Source organism: Drosophila novamexicana, unplaced genomic scaffold, assembly GCF_003285875.2.
Source record: "Drosophila novamexicana strain 15010-1031.04,08,12 unplaced genomic scaffold, DnovRS2.1 tig00000108-arrow-pilon, whole genome shotgun sequence".
Taxonomy (NCBI): domain Eukaryota; kingdom Metazoa; phylum Arthropoda; class Insecta; order Diptera; family Drosophilidae; genus Drosophila; species Drosophila novamexicana.
Genome location: NW_020824772.1, coordinates 5,446,447 through 5,466,155, shown reverse-complemented (window position 1 = coordinate 5,466,155; position 19,709 = coordinate 5,446,447). Strand labels below are relative to the sequence as shown.

General features: G+C 42.1%; 1 protein-coding gene across 9 annotated transcripts in view; it reads left to right on the top strand.

Annotated features, from left to right (window-relative positions):
* The window catches only part of LOC115771628 (polypyrimidine tract-binding protein 1), a 159,793-nt gene that overhangs the window by 123,781 nt on the left and 16,303 nt on the right, over positions 1-19,709 (top strand). For all 9 annotated transcript variants that reach the window (XM_030717419.1, XM_030717417.1, XM_030717416.1 and 6 more), the window contains 2 exons: positions 2,313-2,436; positions 11,590-11,855. In XM_030717419.1, the coding sequence (XP_030573279.1) occupies positions 2,313-2,436; positions 11,590-11,855 (390 nt within the window). The remainder of the gene's footprint in view (positions 1-2,312; positions 2,437-11,589; positions 11,856-19,709) is intronic.

Genomic DNA, 19,709 nt, shown 5'->3' with positions numbered 1-19,709 from the left:
TTTGCGGTTTTTGCCGTTGCTTTGTCTATCACACACACACACACACACACATACAGACACCCACCTCTGCAATACCGCCGCGAACTGCTGATATATTTCGCTGTGTGTGCGGGCTTGTGTGTGCGTGCGTTTTGGCTTTGTTATTATTACTATTACCACATGTTGTTTTTGTATTTAAGCTAATTCTTTTATGTACATAAAACGTGCAGCCACATAAAAATAAAAAGCAAACAACAAACGACAAATAACAAAAGCAAGGCAACAGCAAAGCAAAGCGCCGCCTCATGATAAGCCAAGTGGCGAATTCAAGCGTAGTCAGCATTGATAGCAACCAGCCAGTCAGCCAGCCATCCAGCCAGCTTACCTTATTCTCCCTCCCAACCTCTCGCCCGTAATCGTATAAAGGTGCCTACTTCACACAAAATTACCCTTTTCAATTTGCCCGCTGTGTGGTGCAGGAGATGACTGTGGCAAGCATCGCTCCCCCTTTGTCTGTGCTGCTCGTTTATTGACTTTTTGTCATTGCTGCTAATGCATAGCAGTAGCCCGCAATAGCAGCAAGAGCCACTCACACACACACACAACACACAGCCGCACACACAGCAGCGGCAGCTTTATTTTTATAGCTCGCATTACGTTTAATGTTTGGCTTAACTTAGTTACTCTCGATGCTCGACTCTGACTCTGACTCTGACTCAGGCTCCGTCTCCTACTCTGTCTTTGGCATTGTCTTTGCACTCGAGAGTGCGGTAATTAAGTGTCACATGTAATTACAATACACTTCTGCATGTGCTGCATGCAACATGGCTTTGTAATTAGAGTTTAGCGGCAATATTAGCTCTTAACATTCACTACATAACAAAAACTAAGCCAAAGCAATCACCACTCGCTTTCTGTAGCCGCGTTCTGGTTAATTTCAATGAATATTCTGTGAGCTTTTTGCAATTATTTACCTCTCGCAAATCCCAACTAATAACAGGAGAAAACAACAAAAACTGAAAAAAACGCCCTGCTTGTTTGCCCAAACGCTGCAGTTGGAGAATTAACGCAAACAGCTTTACTTAAATAGAACTTGGTTCTATTTGCATAACTGTGGAGTGCGAATCATGATTAGCTGCACGCGGGCTGTTCGCTCTGTTATTAAACAGGAGATGCTGAAAGTTAAATCTTTAAGCAGCCTTCTATATGTAAATATAAGAAAAGTCTGTCGCTTTATTGCATTATTACATGGCTTTGCAAAATCTAATGGACATATGTATACACAAATTTAATTATGTTGTTGTTGACCTTTGCCTATTTTAATAACATTTTAAGTTTATAATTAGGATTTTTTTCTTAAAAGTCTTCTTTGATACCGTGTAAAATATGTAGTGTCAAACTGTTCTTAACAATAGATATTGATTTATTGAATTTTTATCTAATTTTATTTATACATTCTTTTTTATTTCATCGCTTAAACAATTTGAAAAGGTTTTTAGAAATTCACCTGCATAGAAAGCGTTTCAATAAATAAAGCAAAATATAAATGACAGAAAATGAAATAAATAATATACAACAACCCGATAACTAATAAAATAGATACACTTCAAATAATGCTATTAATGCTCGAAAATGCACGGAAAATACATTTTTTCTTATGCTATCTAGGCTCTCGACTTACAATTTAGTGCATTATGTAGCAATAAGTAGAACTAGTTTCCAATTTCACATTAAACTGCCCTCGTCTAATGCTGTATCATATAATAATCTATGCAATTTACCGCGCACCCATTTCTGTTGACTTAGTTAGCTCAAGTTAACCCAAACAGAAATGCAAAGCTCGCTTAAGCACCACTTAAATTTCACTCAATGCAGCTACAAAAAAATATATAAACAATAATAACAATAACAACAAGAACAGCTCACCTGAGCTAAATCTCTGTAATTTACTTAACTTGCGTAAATATTAAATATTTATATTGTTCTCTTCTCTTTTATTTTTCTCTTTTTATGTACCGTAATCGTATATACTTCATCTACTACACACACACAACTACAAACTTGCCTACCTGCCTACCATTCAATTAAACTCAACTCAACTCAACTCAACTCAACTCAACTGAATAAACTGAAACCATCTTCAACTTCTCTGCTGTGCTGTGCCTCTACATCATCAACTACAACTACAACTACAACCACAAAAACTATTAACATAACAACTACAAAAAAAAACCAACCGTTGCCCGCACCAAATAACTGTCTCCAATGCGAATGCGAATGCATCTGTATCTTTTTGTGCGTTACTGTGAACCTGTGCCTGTGGGGCCATGCAGCGCGGAAGCGACGAACTTTTGAGTCAAGCAGCAGTCATGGCGCCCGCTTCCGACAATAATAATCAGGATCTGGCCACAAAGAAGGCCAAACTGGATTCGAGCACCGTGCTGGCCGGCGGAATTGGTAAGTTTTATATATTTCTCTGCACGCTCTCTCCATCTTCGTCGCCTCCCCTATCCGTCTCTCTCTCACTCTCTTGCTCTCCTATCTCTTAATGTCTGCCTCGCAACTTATCTGTGCCTCTAGCTTAACTATACCCTTACCTATGCCTTTACCTGCCTCTCCGTCTATGTTGCGCCCATATAAACCCATTTTATGGCACGCCTGGGCCGCTCAACTTAAGTGCACTTTGCAGCCATAGTTTAGGCCAGGTTGGGCTGCCAATTAGCCTCCGACGTCGCCGCAGCCCGCGCTGCGTGCATTAGCCAATGCCAATGGCATAATCCTGCTTAAGCCAGTGCCGACCACTTGGCTACTTGTGACAGACGCTCGAGTATGGGGCACGCATTCGCGACTAGTCTTATAGCCAATTAACCCGCTAATTAGCATGGAAACAAACATTTCGACGAGGCCTTTGTTGTTGGTCGCAAAATATGAAAAAGTGTAGTATGGCCGCCACGTTGGCGTTCTAAGCAGACCAGCTAGGCAATTCCAGCACATTAATTAGCCCTACGCACACAAACTCAAACACCACCAACACCACCATCAAATACAAAGCGTGTGCGTGTTAGCTGGCGCAAAGTAATAAAGCTAATCAAAAACCGCTCGCGCCAGAAACAAAAAACCAGAACCTGAACCACACATTAGGCAAATATTTGACAAGCGCCCGTCACAGTCGCTGTTAAAACCGAAAGTCGAAACCAAAAATCAGTCAGCCACAAAATGATTTTAAATATCAACAAATCCATGCGTACACATTTTTCATTCACACACAGACACACACACACACACATGCACAGCTATAAATGCCAATGTAATCACAAAGGTCGAACCACAAGGCATTCACAAATGGCTATCAAAATGAAAGCACCTTTTGGTTTCTATAGATTTCATTAGAATTGAACTGAAAATGAATACGCTTTTGGTTTTTCCAATTAGCAGTCCTTAAAAGCGCGTCAGTTAACTGCTGCGTCACAATGTGAATCAATGGCAGCATATGGTTGAATAGAAAAAAATGTAAGCTTTTTAACGGGTTGTGCTCTCCGCCCTCCAGTCAGACAGTAGATAGTCAAAGGACCTCAAACACACCCTCGCACACACTCACACACAACACTCGTACGTAGTGAGTGGCAATCGAGAACGCAACGAAAATAAACGCAAAAGCAAAAGCATAATATTTATTTATTACTCTACAAAGGACTTTTCTATTAATTAAAAAGCAACAAGCTCTATCCCCTCTATACACACACACACACACACACACGCACATCCACACACACATTGATACATACGCACTGTTGGCCAGTTCGGTAACTGGCAAAGAGTTGCAGGCGTTCATTGTTTGAATGGCCGGTCCAGACGCAGACGACCCAGCGGCATTTGAGTGCCAACTCATGCATACAAACGCAAGCAGGCGGGCAGGATGATCGGGCGGGTAGAATGGCTGGCAGCCTGGCTGGTAGACACCGTGGACGGCTGCTTGGGAATCCACCTCGACTTGACACCTGCCGCACGCCACATGCCACCTGCGGCCTTTTTAATTTTCCACGCAAAGTTCATGCGCAAACACAAAGCATGGCAAAATTTTTAAAGTCATGAGCAGCTTAAGGTTGAACAGACAGAGAGGAACAAAAGCAGCAGGCGAGAATAAGAAGTGCCACTGAAAATCCAATAAATTCATTTGTATTTGTTGTGCGTGGTCCGTATATCTGTGTGTGTGTGTGTGTGTGTGTGTGTGTGTGTGTGTGTGTGGTAACTTGCATGGAAACCACTTAAAGCTGACGCACAAAGGCAAAAATACGTTGCTGATGCCGAAAATAATAACAAAAGAAATTGCTAAATAAATGTGTAAGGACACTTTTATTGCATTGCAGTACTGAGCCAACAAAAATAACAACAAAAACACAACAACAATTGCCAGACAAGTAAATAGGCAGCATCCACAAAAGCAACAAAAAGCATTGTGTGGCCAGCCTTAGACAAACACACACACACACACAGCAACTGCCAAAAATTGTTTTTTTTCTTCCTCTTTTTTTGGTGGTTTGGCACGCCCTAACGCTAGGTAGTGTATTCATTCAACGTCCATTGGCCACTGCCTGTTGTCAATTGTATTTGTATTCTATACTAAACCAATACAATGAGCAACGTTTCCGTTACACGAGCTTAGCCATCGAACATGCAACAAATTTTGCACGTAAATGTAATAAAAACACTTTTGGCCCAATGCCCCAACACGCCCAACCACTTCGAGAGAGTGGTGTGTTTGTGTGTGTGTGTGCGTGAAGCACACTTCAAGTAAGTGGCCACGCTCCGTTCGGCTCATCTTACAATGCAAAGCGCACACAGTACTCTATATACATGTATATTTATGTATATATATATATGTGTATGTATATATATTTGATATATTTACTTTTTTCTTATGCCTGAAGTTCCGTTTGTACATGTAATAAATACTCGCATTTGCTTAGTAGCATTTGATTTATTTTATTTTGATTATTATGCATATTTTATGCAAGCCAAATTAGACCCCGGGGAGTTGAGCTTGAGATCCGATGCCGGCTAATTCAAACCAAGCTAAAAACGCAACCCGACCTAAACAAAAACCCAAAACCAACTAAAACAAGCCGACTCGAGCTAAGCCGTGGCAATGTCGCGTGTCTGGTTTGCGACAGCAGCATGTGTAGCCATTGATGTTGTTTTTGTTGTTGTGGTCGTTGTTGTTTATTGTTACAGCACTCGCACACACACATATGACACACAAATACACATATACGAACGAGTATATATATATGCATGTAACCAAGCCATGTTTGTCCAGCACCGCCAATATTTGTTTGTTTATTGACCGATTTGGGGCGACTATTGGTCAACAGGCATTAGAGTTCAAGGTGTTAAAACGCAATGTTCAAAATAAATGTACAGAAAATGAAACCAATCGGCTATAGACATGCATAGGTACATGGTGCAGGTATACTACATTTATAGGCTTAGAGCAGAATTGTGGCATTAGTCTGAGCTGTACAAAAATATAAGGTTTATAAAAACAAAAATCTGTTCCACTCATTGGGAAACCGAAACAATTAAATTGAAATCTTAATTGAAATCATATGTAGATTATCACAATTTTAGAATATGATATTTAACATATTTTAATATAAATAAAAAAGTAAATATAAATATTTTATATATAAATATAATCACAGATAAGCAAACATTTTTGCAAAAAATTTATCCTAGCTTGTTCACTGGCCAAGTAAAAGCCTTAATGTTAAGCTGACATCATTTTATAAACTCAATTCACTTAGCCAGACAAGCACACGCATCGGAGTCAAGTCAAGTACTCGAACATTTTTATAGCCATAACCAAAAGGGCAAAGCTTGAAATGTTTTTGCACTGCAAACTGCGTGCTGTGCATGCAGCGTCCAATGCGTCCTCATTGTCCTGCATGTGTGTTTTGTGTGTGCGTATGTGTGTGTGTGTGTGTGCGAGTCTCCTGTCTGATGGCGCGTGCCGCCTTGTGTCTCGGATATCGCAGCACTCTCGCACGTCTGTTGCGTGTAAATATTTTCACAGTCAATAAAATAATATTGTCATATTTATTTGTAAGCGGCGCCGTCAACGTCTGTGTAAATATTGAGAGAGCACTGGAAACCAGAATAAAAATCAGAATTTGCACTTGGTCAGCGGCAACAACAACAGCTGAAAGGCAAACATACAGTCCGTTGATGTCAATTGGTTATGGGCTGTGGTCCAGTGCGATCATTTATGACGGGCACTGTTCGTGCCGGCTAGTTGAACGAGCATTTATTGTCATTATTTATATGGGTTGACTTTTGACTTGCGGCTGCCACAAGCCGCATGCCACATGTGTATTCACATATATGTTACTTAATTAAACATACGACCCGCTGCATGCTTAGCCCTACAATTCACAGCATACTTAACAGCGCAGCAGCTGCTACTGCAACTGCAACGACTTTAAACCGTAGTTCATGATTACAAACTGCAAATGAAGTGGAAAAAGCATTGCCGAGCACTTGCCGCTGCTCCTCGACTCTATGCACTTGTAATTTATGCAATTGATATACTTCATAGAACTACATCCCATGTAGTTGGACTCCCACCCGTTTGCGCCACTTGACTGCGCACAGAACATAGAATCTGCGTCTGCTTTTACCAGACTGCATTCTACTTCTGCAACGCAGTCTGGCAGCACTAAAAAAGAAAATGAAAACTATTCCCGTAATTGAAATGCAATTAAAATTTATAAACGTCCTCAGCCTTTGCGTGCGTTGACTTCTCGCATACAGTGTCTCTCTTTTTACACCCGCCCCTTTAGCCTTGTGTCTATGTGCTAACAAATTTTTAATGAATTACATTACTTGCGGGTGTTAGGCTCGTGCCTTGACTGTAACAGAGGCAGCAGCAGCATAAAAAATCGTTATTTTCAATTATGGCTGGCCTGAAAACAGAAATGTACTTGGCTAAATTAAGAAGGCGGGAACTCAAACATCGCTGCTGGCGTTGGCTTTCAGTTGCTGGTAAAAACTTGTGCTATGATTGATTATGCGCAGACAGATGTTTAAATTAAAGACAAGGCGCTGGCAAAGTAAATATCATTAAGTCATTACGCATGCACGCACAAGACACACACACAGCAAGTTGTTGGCCAACAATTTAAAATTTATGATGTGTGAGCTTGTAAAAACCTAATTTACTGTCGCATAATTAAAGCTAAAGCGTGTTTGCATGTGTGAATATTCAAATATTGGTAATAATCACACAGACGTACAAACACTGGCATCACGCTTACATTAAATCATTAAATGCCGCGACGTAAGCACAAATTTAATTGTTATTAACAATCAGCATATTTTTCAAACCCTCCCCACACTTTTACCTGGGTGTAAAGAGAGTGGGCCAGCTTCTTTTGGGTTGTGCGGCGGGCTATGTTTGTGGAGCTGACCATTTATCGTGTTTTTTCGTGGCTTTGTTTCAACTGTCGACGCTCGACGCGCGTTTCCATTCATTTTCATTTACATTTTTCGTTTGGGGTTTTTGTTTGCTTTATGAATTTAAATTGTCATTAATTAACTTGGTGCATGTTGGGACCGTTAAAGCAAAGAAAAAAAAACCGTATGCACTGCTCTCAAATTATTACACATACGCCGCATTGTTCGATTGCAAAAGCAACAACTACAAACAGCATATGGACATGGAACATGAAACAGCTGACCATCCATTATTTCCATGCCCACACCGGGGCCAACTCAATTACAGTTTGTAAACTTTTCAATTAGCCATAAATAGTTTATATGTACATATATATTTTCATGCAATTCATCGATGGCCGAGGCGTGGCCCGGCATGACGCTGCATGTGTGTATGGGCTTAATTGAAAGGTGCCCTGCTGCCGCCCCATAAGGATACTGTGCGTGTCATTAATACAGTTGAGCTTTAGTCGCGCCTTCCATTGCAGCTCATTTTAATGCGATGCAGCAGTGCGTATGATTGTTATTTATACATCCATGCGCCAACACGCAACAAGCATCATTATCGAATGCAAATTTTATTACACGCACACTCTTTATTTTTCGCTGTGCTTGGCATTTAACGTGTGTATGGGTGCATGATTATTTTAACAGCACGCCCCTCAGGTTAAACGGTTTTTGTCTTGAAAGTGAATAATTTATTTAGCCACCTTCTAAAGATATTGCAAGGCTTATACGCAACAAATACCAGCGTACCAGATCCCAAAAAAGAATTATAACCTATTTAAACATACATACCAACAAGTTATACGTATATTCTTGGCAAGCGGTAAACTCCTTAAAGTAGTCAAAAAATGCAACAGAGACTCACTCACTTCAACAGAATTGAGCCGCAGGACATGAGGCACCAGTCGCATTGAGCCTGACTGAAAATACCAAACATTTTTTTCAATTCAGTTGCTCGTTTTCGGCTGCAGCTGTCTGCTTCAGGGCCTTGTTGGCTGTGTTTCCGGCCGTCGTCGACTCGTCGCCATCTTCCTTTTCAATTATGCCCTCCGCTGCCTTTATGCTCAGGTCAGGTGATTGGCTGGGAGGAGATGGATGAGATGGGAGGGAAGCCCGGCGGCAACGCTCGCCGTTGAGTGAATGTCGATGGTAGTCGATTTGCTCATTGCACTGACGTAGTTTCTCGCTTTCACACCATCAGGCAGCGTTTGTTGCGATTTGTTACAAATTCTCTTCCCTCGTTGCGGAGCAAAGCGACAGCAACAGCAACACGAACAACAACAGCAACAACGTCGCAGTTTCAACTGCTAGTGAAAAACAAACCCAAATTGAGTTGTTGATGGCGAACGTCAAAAAATCCACAAATTTACGTTTCGCGCGTTTTCAGTAGATTTCATTTTTTCAGTTTTTCTTTTTTTTCGATTTTTTCGATTTTATTTTGCTGCTCGTTGACAACGTCGTCATGCATGATAGATAGTTTTACATATTTTCTGTAGCGACGTTTTTTCCGGCAACTGCCCAGCGGCACTTGATTTGTTGTTTGTCTCGTGCAGCACGTTTCCGTTCTATACGCTTTTATTTAGTTTTGCTAATGCTCTCATTCAACTGAGATATAGTTGGTATAAGAGCACATATGGTATAGTATAAGCAACTGCAGAGATTGCGTGTATCAATCTCTAAAAAAAAATATATAGTTTTCTTTTAAAACCAACATTCCGATAAGCAAATGTAAATAATTCCAAAAATTAAGAATATATTTTTCTTGAGTTTTTTCCACTTGGTGCAGGTATATTTAAGTCGAGTTAGTTGAAGCTCTTTATTTATGGGCAGCATCGCGCGGTCGGCACTTGGCCATCGATTTTTAATAAATTTGTGAGCTGCCAAAAGGTTGAGAGCGGCTAAAATGCCGTGCACTTTGGTTGCTTCTGCCCTGCATAATTTCGTTTCAACTTCATTTCCGTTCTGAACTAATCAAAAAGTGTAATTTCCGATTAGTTGTATTCACCATCAAATGCTGCGCCACACTGGCCAAACTGCAGTTGAGAGTCCGAGTCGAGCCGAGCCCCCTCTCATAGTTGGTATGACTTTTGCTTCAAGTTGGCCTGAATGGCCAGCCAGTTGGCCCAACGATGGATGGATTGGGGTTCTGTGCCTATTTTTCATTTATTTCTCCTCTTTTTTTGTAGCGCATTGTTATAAATTGGCACATTGACCCATGCAGGTTGGCGGCAAGTTAAAGTTTGCGTCTAGTTGAACAGCAACAAGAACTGGGGCGGCAGCGGAAACGGGGCGACAAGCATATCGAGACTGGGTCGGGTAATGACCCTTTTATGTTGTAAGCTATTATTAGTAAGGACCTACTGAAAGCAGCTAACAGTTAGTTGGTACGCGCTGCTGATAAATACGGCAAAGTGATAACTTTTGGACATTATGTATGAGGAATTGAAGGGAAGAGCTGAGTGAACATAGTGAACAAAGTGATAGCTTACAGAAAGGCTTAGTAAATGTAAGATATAAACACTTGTAATGTAAGATGGCCCTTATTTAATTAATGCGTTTTGATCTAGACATAATTCACGATAAGCAGTCTCGCACAGATTAAAAGGTGAACAGATAAATAAGAATACTAATCCGGCAGTACTTATCTGGGAAGCTAATCAGTCGTCTTGGGTACCGAGTTCACTGCAACTTCTGAGCTCCGCTAAAGTCATCTGAACAAAACTGAAATGTATATGCTGGACGGACCTCTCGTATATCTTTAGGCGTTTCCATCGAGCTGTGTTGCTTCTTTAAACACTCGTACACAGCATTATCAAATTTCTTGAGCTAAGGGGTTTCGAAAGGGCTTACTTGTTTTTCCATACTTCTTCTTGGGCTCATCCATACAGTTCATGGATGTTAAAACGCACTCTTTAAAATCCATTTCAAACTTAAATGCAGCAAAGTTCAAATGCTGGCAGCAGTCGGCTGGACAAAGTGCAAATTTCTGTGGCAACTGCCATTTTTACCATTGGCTTGTCGCGAGCTATCTCTTGCACATATTCTGTTTGCTTGTTTAGCAAGTGCGGTAAATACTGCAAACACACACAGGACGACAGCTATGAAAAAACACACAAATACAAAAACCAAACCAAAAACTGTGCACCAATGTGTTTGCAACATTTCATTTGCATATGAGGTGGCACGCTCACAAACATGCTCACTCACATACACATACACATAAAAGAAAAACCCAGCACATTAACAGGTGTTGACTAAGCACCAGCTAGACAAGCTGCAGTCGGCGCCACCTCCACTGCCCAGCACTCGCGGTGTCAGTTGTTGCGGCCTGCAGCAAGAGCAGCAATACATATATACTTTTTTTTTTATAAAGCATGTGGCATGCCAGCAAATTTGTTTGCTTTTGTTTATAAAAATGTAAGGCACTTTAGACAGATGTGCAATGGGGTCGCAGCGAAATCCCTAAAATGCTCTCTGCCGGCCAACAACAACAGCCTAAAATCCCATTTGTGCACCCCTGTTGCAATGCAGCTCAACGGTGGAACCACTTTATTTATGCAAAAATAACAAACAAACACCAAGCTGGCAAACGAACAACTACAGCAAAGACAATCGTTGTCTATTGGCGTGTGTGTGTGTATTTGTATTTGTGTGTTGGGCTTGAACCTGGCTGGACCAGACCGGACATTGTCGCTGTGTGGATTATTCACAGTCAGAGAGTGCAATGAATGAATTTATGCGCCAGGCTGTTGCCGCTTCCCTTGCACCTGCTAGTCCCTTGCCCCTTTAGTGTCCATGCAACGCCGTCCATGTATACAAATGCCACAACGTTCGCCATGTTATCGGGCCTTTTATTTGGCTTGTTCACAGTGAGAGAGAACAAAATGCATGAAAAAACAACAATAAGAACGTCGAAATTAAGCGACGCATGGAAGCGGAAGTACAGTCAGCGAACGGTGCCGTTTGGCATGGCAGCTGTTAATATTTTAAGCGGCTTATTAATTAGTTGACCCAAACACTCAGCCACACAGCTACTCACTATATATATCATATATCTCTCTCTTTCTCTCTATAAATTTTACTTACGCATTCTCGTACATTCTCTCTTTGCAGCCAAAGCCTCGAAAGTCATTCATTTGCGCAACATTCCTAACGAATCTGGTGAATCGGACGTAGTTGCACTAGGCATACCATTCGGACGTGTGACAAATGTCCTGGTGCTGAAGGGCAAAAATCAAGCATTTATTGAAATGGCCGACGAGATATCCGCCACATCGATGGTATCCTGTTATACAGTGAACCCGCCACAGATGCGCGGTCGCATGGTCTACGTGCAGTTCTCCAATCATCGCGAGCTCAAGACGGACCAGAGTCATAATGTAAGTGTATGCAAAACGATAACTAAAACAAAACTCTTTAAGCCAGAACTTATAAGCAACTAAATCAGTTGGCCTTAAGTGTTATTAATGTGGCAATTAAGTTTCGGTCAGAGGCAAACAACGATTTATATGCAAATGTTGTTGCTACTGTCTCGTTATTATGTGGGTCGCTCACTGATTAATTACAATCTCTGAGGCAACTTAATCCCCCAAGACGGCCCACACACACACTCACACACATGTTGGCCATTCATAAATGCTAAGGGATATTTGTCAGAGACGGTCCAAACCAATTTCTAATTTTAATTTCGTAAGCCACAAAGTCACTGCCAAAGTTTAAAAAGCTTTCAAATAAATACACAAACCCGCACACAAATACAAACAAATACGAATATACAGTTACAGATAAATGTAGGTATGCATATATAAATATGTGTGTATATAGCTGGCACACATGCCTGACAAAAGCAGTGAAATGCATAGTTTTTGGGGTTTTGTGGCCAAAACATATACACACTCATACATACACTAACCGACCATACACAAATGAAAACCACAAGGCTCTAGCCACACATAGACATTCCGAGATATGAACAGACAAACGTACGGCAGCTGCTAAGCACAAAGTCAAAAGCATATTTTGATTACTTAAATGAAAGCAGCAGCAGCAGCAGCAACAACAACAACAACAACAACAGCAACAGCAGCAACAAAGTGCGCAACATTGTTGTTGTTGCCTGCCGAAAAACCCCAAAACAACGTTGTCACCTTTTGCGCGTTTATGTGTGTGTGTGCTTATGTGCTCCACCTGCCTCTCGGCTTACATAGCTCACATTGTAGCCCAAAATGACCCCAAGCAAAACTACTTAAAAAGAGATCGTCAGTCATGTGCTGCAACAACAGCTACAGCATCAACAAAAAAGGTTAAGAGGCTGCAGCAACTGAGCAACAACAACAATACCAGTAGGCGTGCCTATGAATAAGGTGACATCAACAACAACAACAACAACAGAAGGAGCAACAACAGCAACAGCAGCAGCAGCGCTAACGTCATGGCCAAACAATACAGTTACATTTTACTGATTACCTTTTGGCTGTGCCAGCGTGTGTGCGTGGGTGTGGCCAGATTTCTCTTGTTAACTACTAATCCTGGTAAAAGGCCTTGTTGCTGCCACTGCTCCCAGTCCCAATGAGGACGCAGACAACGCAGACGAGTGGAAAAGTCAACGCCGCTGTCGTTGCTGTTGCTCTAGTGGAAAATCTCTTAAAACGCATGAGTATGTGTTGTGTGCGCATATATGTGTGTGAGTTTAATCTTGTGTGTAAAGCTCTTCTTGACTGTCATTGGTGTTGTTGTTGCTGTTACCGCTTTTGTTATTCCTGCTGCTTGGCCAACATATTTATACAATTTCTCATTTCATTCAATTTTCTTTTTTTTTTTGTTTCCTTTTTTTTGGGTGTGTGTATGTGTGTGCACCCTGCTGCCCATTGTCAACACAACTCGAAATATATGTTTGCCTGTGTGTGTGTTTTTGTTTTGTCTTGTTGTGCAACTGCTGTTTGGCCTCGCATTTTAACAAGTGTCTTCATTGGCTTTTGTATTGCGCCGACTTCGTCTCCACCTGGCGCTACCATTGCGCTGATTGCTCAACGTCTTCGCTGTCAGTCTCAAGTTTTACTTTCATCTTTTTTTTTGTTAAACGCAGCAACGTGCACAGTTGCAGATAAGATGCTCAGCGTAGTGCTGTAGTCATAGCTGGAATAAAAAAATAACCTGAGGAAGCCAGCAGCAACAGCTGTCCGCGTGGCTGAAATATTAGTCAAGTGCTGTCCCCAACCCAACATTTTCGAGTTTATGTATTTGTTTTATTAGCTACTCGGCCAAATGCAGTTCGTGAATTCCAAATTGATCTTTTTATGCACAAAGAACAGACAGTTCGTTTTGGATTAGGTCTGCATAAGGCATCTGTAGTGTAGGCAACAGTTTCTCATCAGAGCAATTGGCCATGTGAATCCTCAAATAGATATGCTTTAAAAAATTCTATTAAAGCCTTTGGGCCAGGCAAGCAACGTGCAAGCGGGAACTCAAATCCATTGCACGCCTTAAGGGATTTAACCCCACACCCACCTGAAAGCAAAGCTGCGACAACAACAGCAGCAGCAGCAGCAACAGCAGCAGTAGCAAATCAGCAATACAGGATTTTCAAATCATCTGCTCACACACACACACACACACACACACACACGCTTACATACATTTGCAGATTTCAACGCCTGAGTGATTGCGTCGCATAGAGAATCAGCAAAAAAAAGTAAAAGAAATAGAAATAAAACAAAAGTAAGGGAAACGAGCGTACGAAAACCAAGTTGGCAGCATCAGAAATGAAAAACCCCGTAGCCCTGCGCGCCACTGACATTTATGTTGGCAATTTGGCAGTCAGGCAGCGTGGCTGTGCTATGCTGTGCCGTGTTGTGCTCGCATCGCAGAGCTGTGTAACAGGATTCTAATATGTCATGTCGGTTGGGACGTCCTTTCACCTATGCCGCTCGGCTCCCCTGCGTTGCCCTGCCCTACTCAGCTGCTGATACTATTTCCACTCGCAGGCACTTCAGGCAACAGTTGTTGTGACTATTTTCGTTGCTATTTACGTTGATGTCTTCTTCTTGCGCACGAGCATCTTAGAAGCACCTTCCCCATGCCACGCACGTCACTCGCTTCAGCGGCCAGGGCACTGGGAATGGGGCTAGGACTGGGTCAGGACACCCTTGGCTAGGATGCTTTTCCTGCGACTGCTGCTTAGAAATGAAGATAAATGCACTGGAAGTTCACGCGGTTACAACTACAACACAAGCTAGCCACAAATCCACAGAATACCAAAGCCCCCAAGCGGCCCCCTGTCTCGTAATGCCCCCCGCCTCAACCACGCCCATCGCCTCTTATATTGCTTAGTGGCTCGGCTCAAATTTGACATGTGATTGTTTTGTCTTTGGCTGTAGCTGCGCATCTGTCTCTGCCTATGTATTTGTGTGTGTGTGTGTGTGTTTGTAATTTTGATAAATTAATTTTTTTAGCCGATCCCCAACAAGCGAAAAAGGGTTGACATCCACTTGGGACCGGGTCCGGGACCGAGGTTGGAACTGCGCCGCAAACAAAACGAAATTGATTGAAATTTAATTTCAAAACAAAATCCCACGGACACGATGAGTGAGCGAATGTCTCTTGTGTAACATTTGCACTTGCGCCTAAAAGGCGGCAATGCATTCATTAAATTTAAAACAAATGGTGGCCACAGACTTAAACACACATACACATATCTACACGGCCAACAAATTGAAAGCCTTGAAGCAATCTGCAAAAGGTGCGCCAAACGGTTGCCTTTAATTTTAGTAATCTTCATAATTGGCACTTGTGTGGTTGCAAACAACAACCCCGACAAACAGCAAACAGCAAACAGGGCACACAGGACGCAGGACATACGCGACAGTGACATTTCAATCGAAGAGCTTGCGGCACAGTTGTCGCCACTCGCAATCTGTGGCTCGCGCTATACGACGCACTGATTACAGGCAGTAACGCCTATCAGATATAACTGCAAATGTGTATGAGTGTTTGTGTGTGCGCCGCTCCATGGTGGCCATTGCAGCAGGTGTTGGTTTTCCCTCTTGTGATAAGGTTACCTTGTGATTAAATTAAATTGCCGGCCACAGCACAGAAATAAAGCCCTGTTTGCTCAGTTGGCTTGGACATACCCTACGGTGAATGTCATATATTGGCCTTTTGCAACTAACAAAGTGCTTGTAACTTGTGGGGATTTTTATACCCTGAACCCATTAAAAATGGGTATAAGGTTATATTGTATTTGTGCAAAATCCGAATGTATGTAACAGGTAGAAGGAAGCATCGACCCCATAAAGTATATATATTCTTGATCAGCATCAATAGCCGAGTCGATCTAGCCATGTCCGTCTGTCTGTCTGTCCGCCTGTCCGTAAGGCAGATTATTTATAGCAGTCCCCGTTAATTTGGCGCAGAAATATTTTCTTCTTAAAGGTGACAACAAATTTGTACCAGGAAAGTGCACAATGTCAATTAATAGAATAAATATCAGAGAGAGAAAATCACGTCAGCATTAGTGCCAAACACAAAATGAGATTAATGTGGACAATATTTGACGTGTTGCCTCTGTAGCCTGGGGTGGTGGGGGCTGCGTTAAGACCAGAGCGCAGTTAACACCGCATGGGTGTTAAGGCGGCGGCAACTAATACAAATGTCAAGCGATTAAGCCACAAAAAGGATCAAACTGATTAGCAAAGGCTTTAGCAAATGCGAAACATGTTGCAGTTGCTTCGAAACTCGGCAACACTGGCAATAGCGCACTAGGAAAAAGTCGAAGAAATGTAAGTTAGAGTCTGCCCAATCGATTTGTCGTTAATAATATGAGCCAAGCTCAGAGGCCTCACTATTTATTTAATTTGTTCTGCGGCCTGACAGCCGCTCGATGCCTGACGACAGCTAGAAGCTTCCTATATTTAGAGGTGTGTGCGAGTCCTGGGCCAGGAGCTGGGGCTTACTTCACGCATTCATATGAGGTATTTTACTCTGGCAGGCTATTTGTTCTACTCTCAATACTGAGGCGTGTGCAGTTAAAGGCTTTCGCTGTGGTAATAACTTCACACATGTGCATATATTTGTATATCCGAATGTATGTGTGCGTGAGCGTTTGGGTGAGTGGTTAAGCGGCTCTATCTCCACGTTGTTTATTTTCTATGAGTTGCTTTTGTTTTTCTTTGCCGCTGCCTGTTGTCGTGTGTTGTTGTTTTCTCATTTTATTTCACGTTTACTTTCGCCAGCATCGTCTGTCGAAAGCAAAAGTGAGCTAATCTTATTGTTTTCACAAGAACGCGAACGCGCAGCTTCTACAATAGCTTGTTGATCCTTTGAGTTATGTGGCAGGATGCCATCCGCTGCGGCATGTACCCTCCCGATATCCCGTACAGTGTTTGCTTACACTCCAGTCGTTTGCCAATTTGATTGGTGACGCTCTGGCGTGCTGAAAATGGATTTAAATTACATTGTTTCACACACTCGTCAGAAGTACGTGAGCAAATTTGCGAGCGGCAAGGATAAAAGGAGCAACAAGACGGCAGCAGTAGAAATATCAACAATAACAACTGACAACTTATTTTACATGTGTCGTGTTTGCACTGACTTTTCAGCAACAATATTTTCATTGAATTGATTAGTTCTCTTCTCACTGGCGATGTTATTACTGCCTAAAAGTATGCTACGTTTTATTTGCGTTTGGCTGCGTAATGTTTTCCTCTTCGTGTTTTTGTGTTTGCTTAGTTTTAGGCTAGGGATAACGTAGGATTTGCTGTGGTTCTCTTTTGGCATATTTGTTTATGCAAAGTTTTTGGTAAGCGCTTTCAACGCATTTGGGCTGTAGCCCATATTTGTGTTGGCCATAAATAAGACGTACACAGAGTATGCTGTGGTTACGTCTTTAGCTGCACTCAGCTAACCAGGGTTTTTTTGTGGGCAAGTGAAGACTCAAAGCTCAGCTCAGGCCAGTGGCCGCAAAAAGTATACGAGTAGATCAAGGAGATGAGGGGCACTGGCAACAGCCACGCCAAAGTATGTAGTAACACATAATGCGCAGCTTAGCTTTAAAACTTAACTGCACTAGTTCATAACTTGTGCAGGCCCAACCATCCCCTTTTGCCAAATAAAAAGTATAAGAGCAGCCAAGTTGGCAACCGCACAAAAGTGGCAACTCACCACCCACTTCTACATCCTTGATGCACGCATGCGGGCGCAGAAGGAGTGGCAAGAAGCTCCCTGCCAGCCGCCTGGTATTCTCACTCACTTGGCTCGCCACTTAAGCCAGCAACTTGCTCTGGCTTGAGCCACTTTGCCACGGCGTGACCAGTTTCTGAAGTGAATGTTGCCGGGCACTGCACATCTTAAGTGTGCCCAAAAAGTCAAGATGGTGGTGCTTAGAGCAGGCAGTAGTTGCCAGTGTGACATTGCAACGAAAATAGGCGCACGCATCTCTGAAACAATAATATTTATGGAAAGCGCTAAGTGAAAGTAGCGCCAAAATATATACATAAATATTTTTTACTTTTAGTTTTTTGCTTTAGTTTTTTGTTTGCCATTGACTTATTTCTTATGCAAAAACCAGAAGACGACGGCTGGCCCAGGTAGTATGTCCACCCAGGGCTAACAGAGCAAAGGACTGGCAGACAGTCCCTTTACCGTGTCACTTTTTTGCGTAAATATTGCAAAAGTTTTCTTAAAAGCTTTTAGCAGCTTTTTTTGTAGCTTACTTTTTTTTATCACAATTCGTGCGTTGATTCTCAGGGGAACTGACAAACGCCTCGACTTTGCATTACATTTTGTCCGGCTAATATTGAAGATGACACAGGTCCAGCGGGAAATGTCAAATTTAAACATTTGATTTGCGCTTAGGACACATTCACACCCACACATACATGTGCTCTTTGCACAACTATTTTTATTTATCTATTCATTGGATCGATAATTGAGCTTATCAGCAGAATTGATATTTTTGCTTATCAAAGCAGTTTAGTAGTTTATCAGACTTATCATATTAAATTATAACAAAGTGCTGAGTATGCCCCCAATCAGAGAGAGAGTGTATATAGGGGTGATGGCCTGCATGTGGGTGAGTTTGTGTGTGTGTATGCAAACCAATCAATGGCACAAGCCGCCCACAGCCACAGCCGCAACAACAAGAACAGAAATAATAATAGACAATGCACAATTGACTCATTAAGCGACTAAACCGCGACAAGGGAAAGCCAAAAGTCACACATATACAAGCAGTTACACACATGTACGCACACACAAAATGTGTAATGATGTAGTTGGTAGCCCCAGTTATCAGAATACTGGAGTAGTAGAGTAGCTCAGAGTCATATGGCAAGTGGCTTGGCACATTATTAAATAGCCGTAATTGTAGTACAATGTTTGGACGCAATTATCAATGCAGTCAATTTGCAATTGCCCACTTGACATTCAGTTAACATGTACAAAGTTTAACTGCGCACTGTCACTCACACACAGACACACACATTCACACACTCGCATACACAATAGCAGCGAGTAAGAGAGATAGAGGGAGAACGACAAATGTTTGCTCTACAATTACATTACAATTTTTACACAATCAACGTCATCGTCATCGTCTCATCGTAATAATAATCAGGCAAAGTGAAGTATCAAATTACAGTCATGGACTACGAGCCGAACTGAATGGCAATTGTAGCAGCCGCAGAATCTTCGACTCTTGTTTCTCCACCCCTCACATTACACATACGCCGTGTGTGTGGGCTGCCTGGCTGTGGCAAAGACCTCACACAGCGCAATTCTAATCAATTTTTATTATTTTTGTAAACCTAGGCAGAAGTCAGCGCCCAAGGCAGCGTCTCAGGCTGAGTTGCCTGCCTTTGGCTTTGTTTCGTCTACGAGAATTTATCTAGCAAGAGGTAGCAAAAACAAATGGCACGCCTGGGGGGAATTGTTGCTTCACGTATGCCTAGAACTTTTTTCCGGCTGCTGCGGCTGTTGCTGACAAACGCACAAAAAACGCGTTAAGGCTCTGGGGGGCAGTGGCGCGGTATGTTGGGTGGCTGACTGCTAAGGACGCTCGAATGTGTTTACGTTATGATTTTCGAAATCAAAATTCAGCACGAATAGGAATAAATTTACTTCCGAATGTCATTAAATTGTTTTCCGATAGAACGTGTATATTTCACGCAAGAAGTTTTGCCGCTCAGCATGGGGCTGACAGGGTTTTTACGGCAAGACGTTCTGCCTTCTTTACGTCC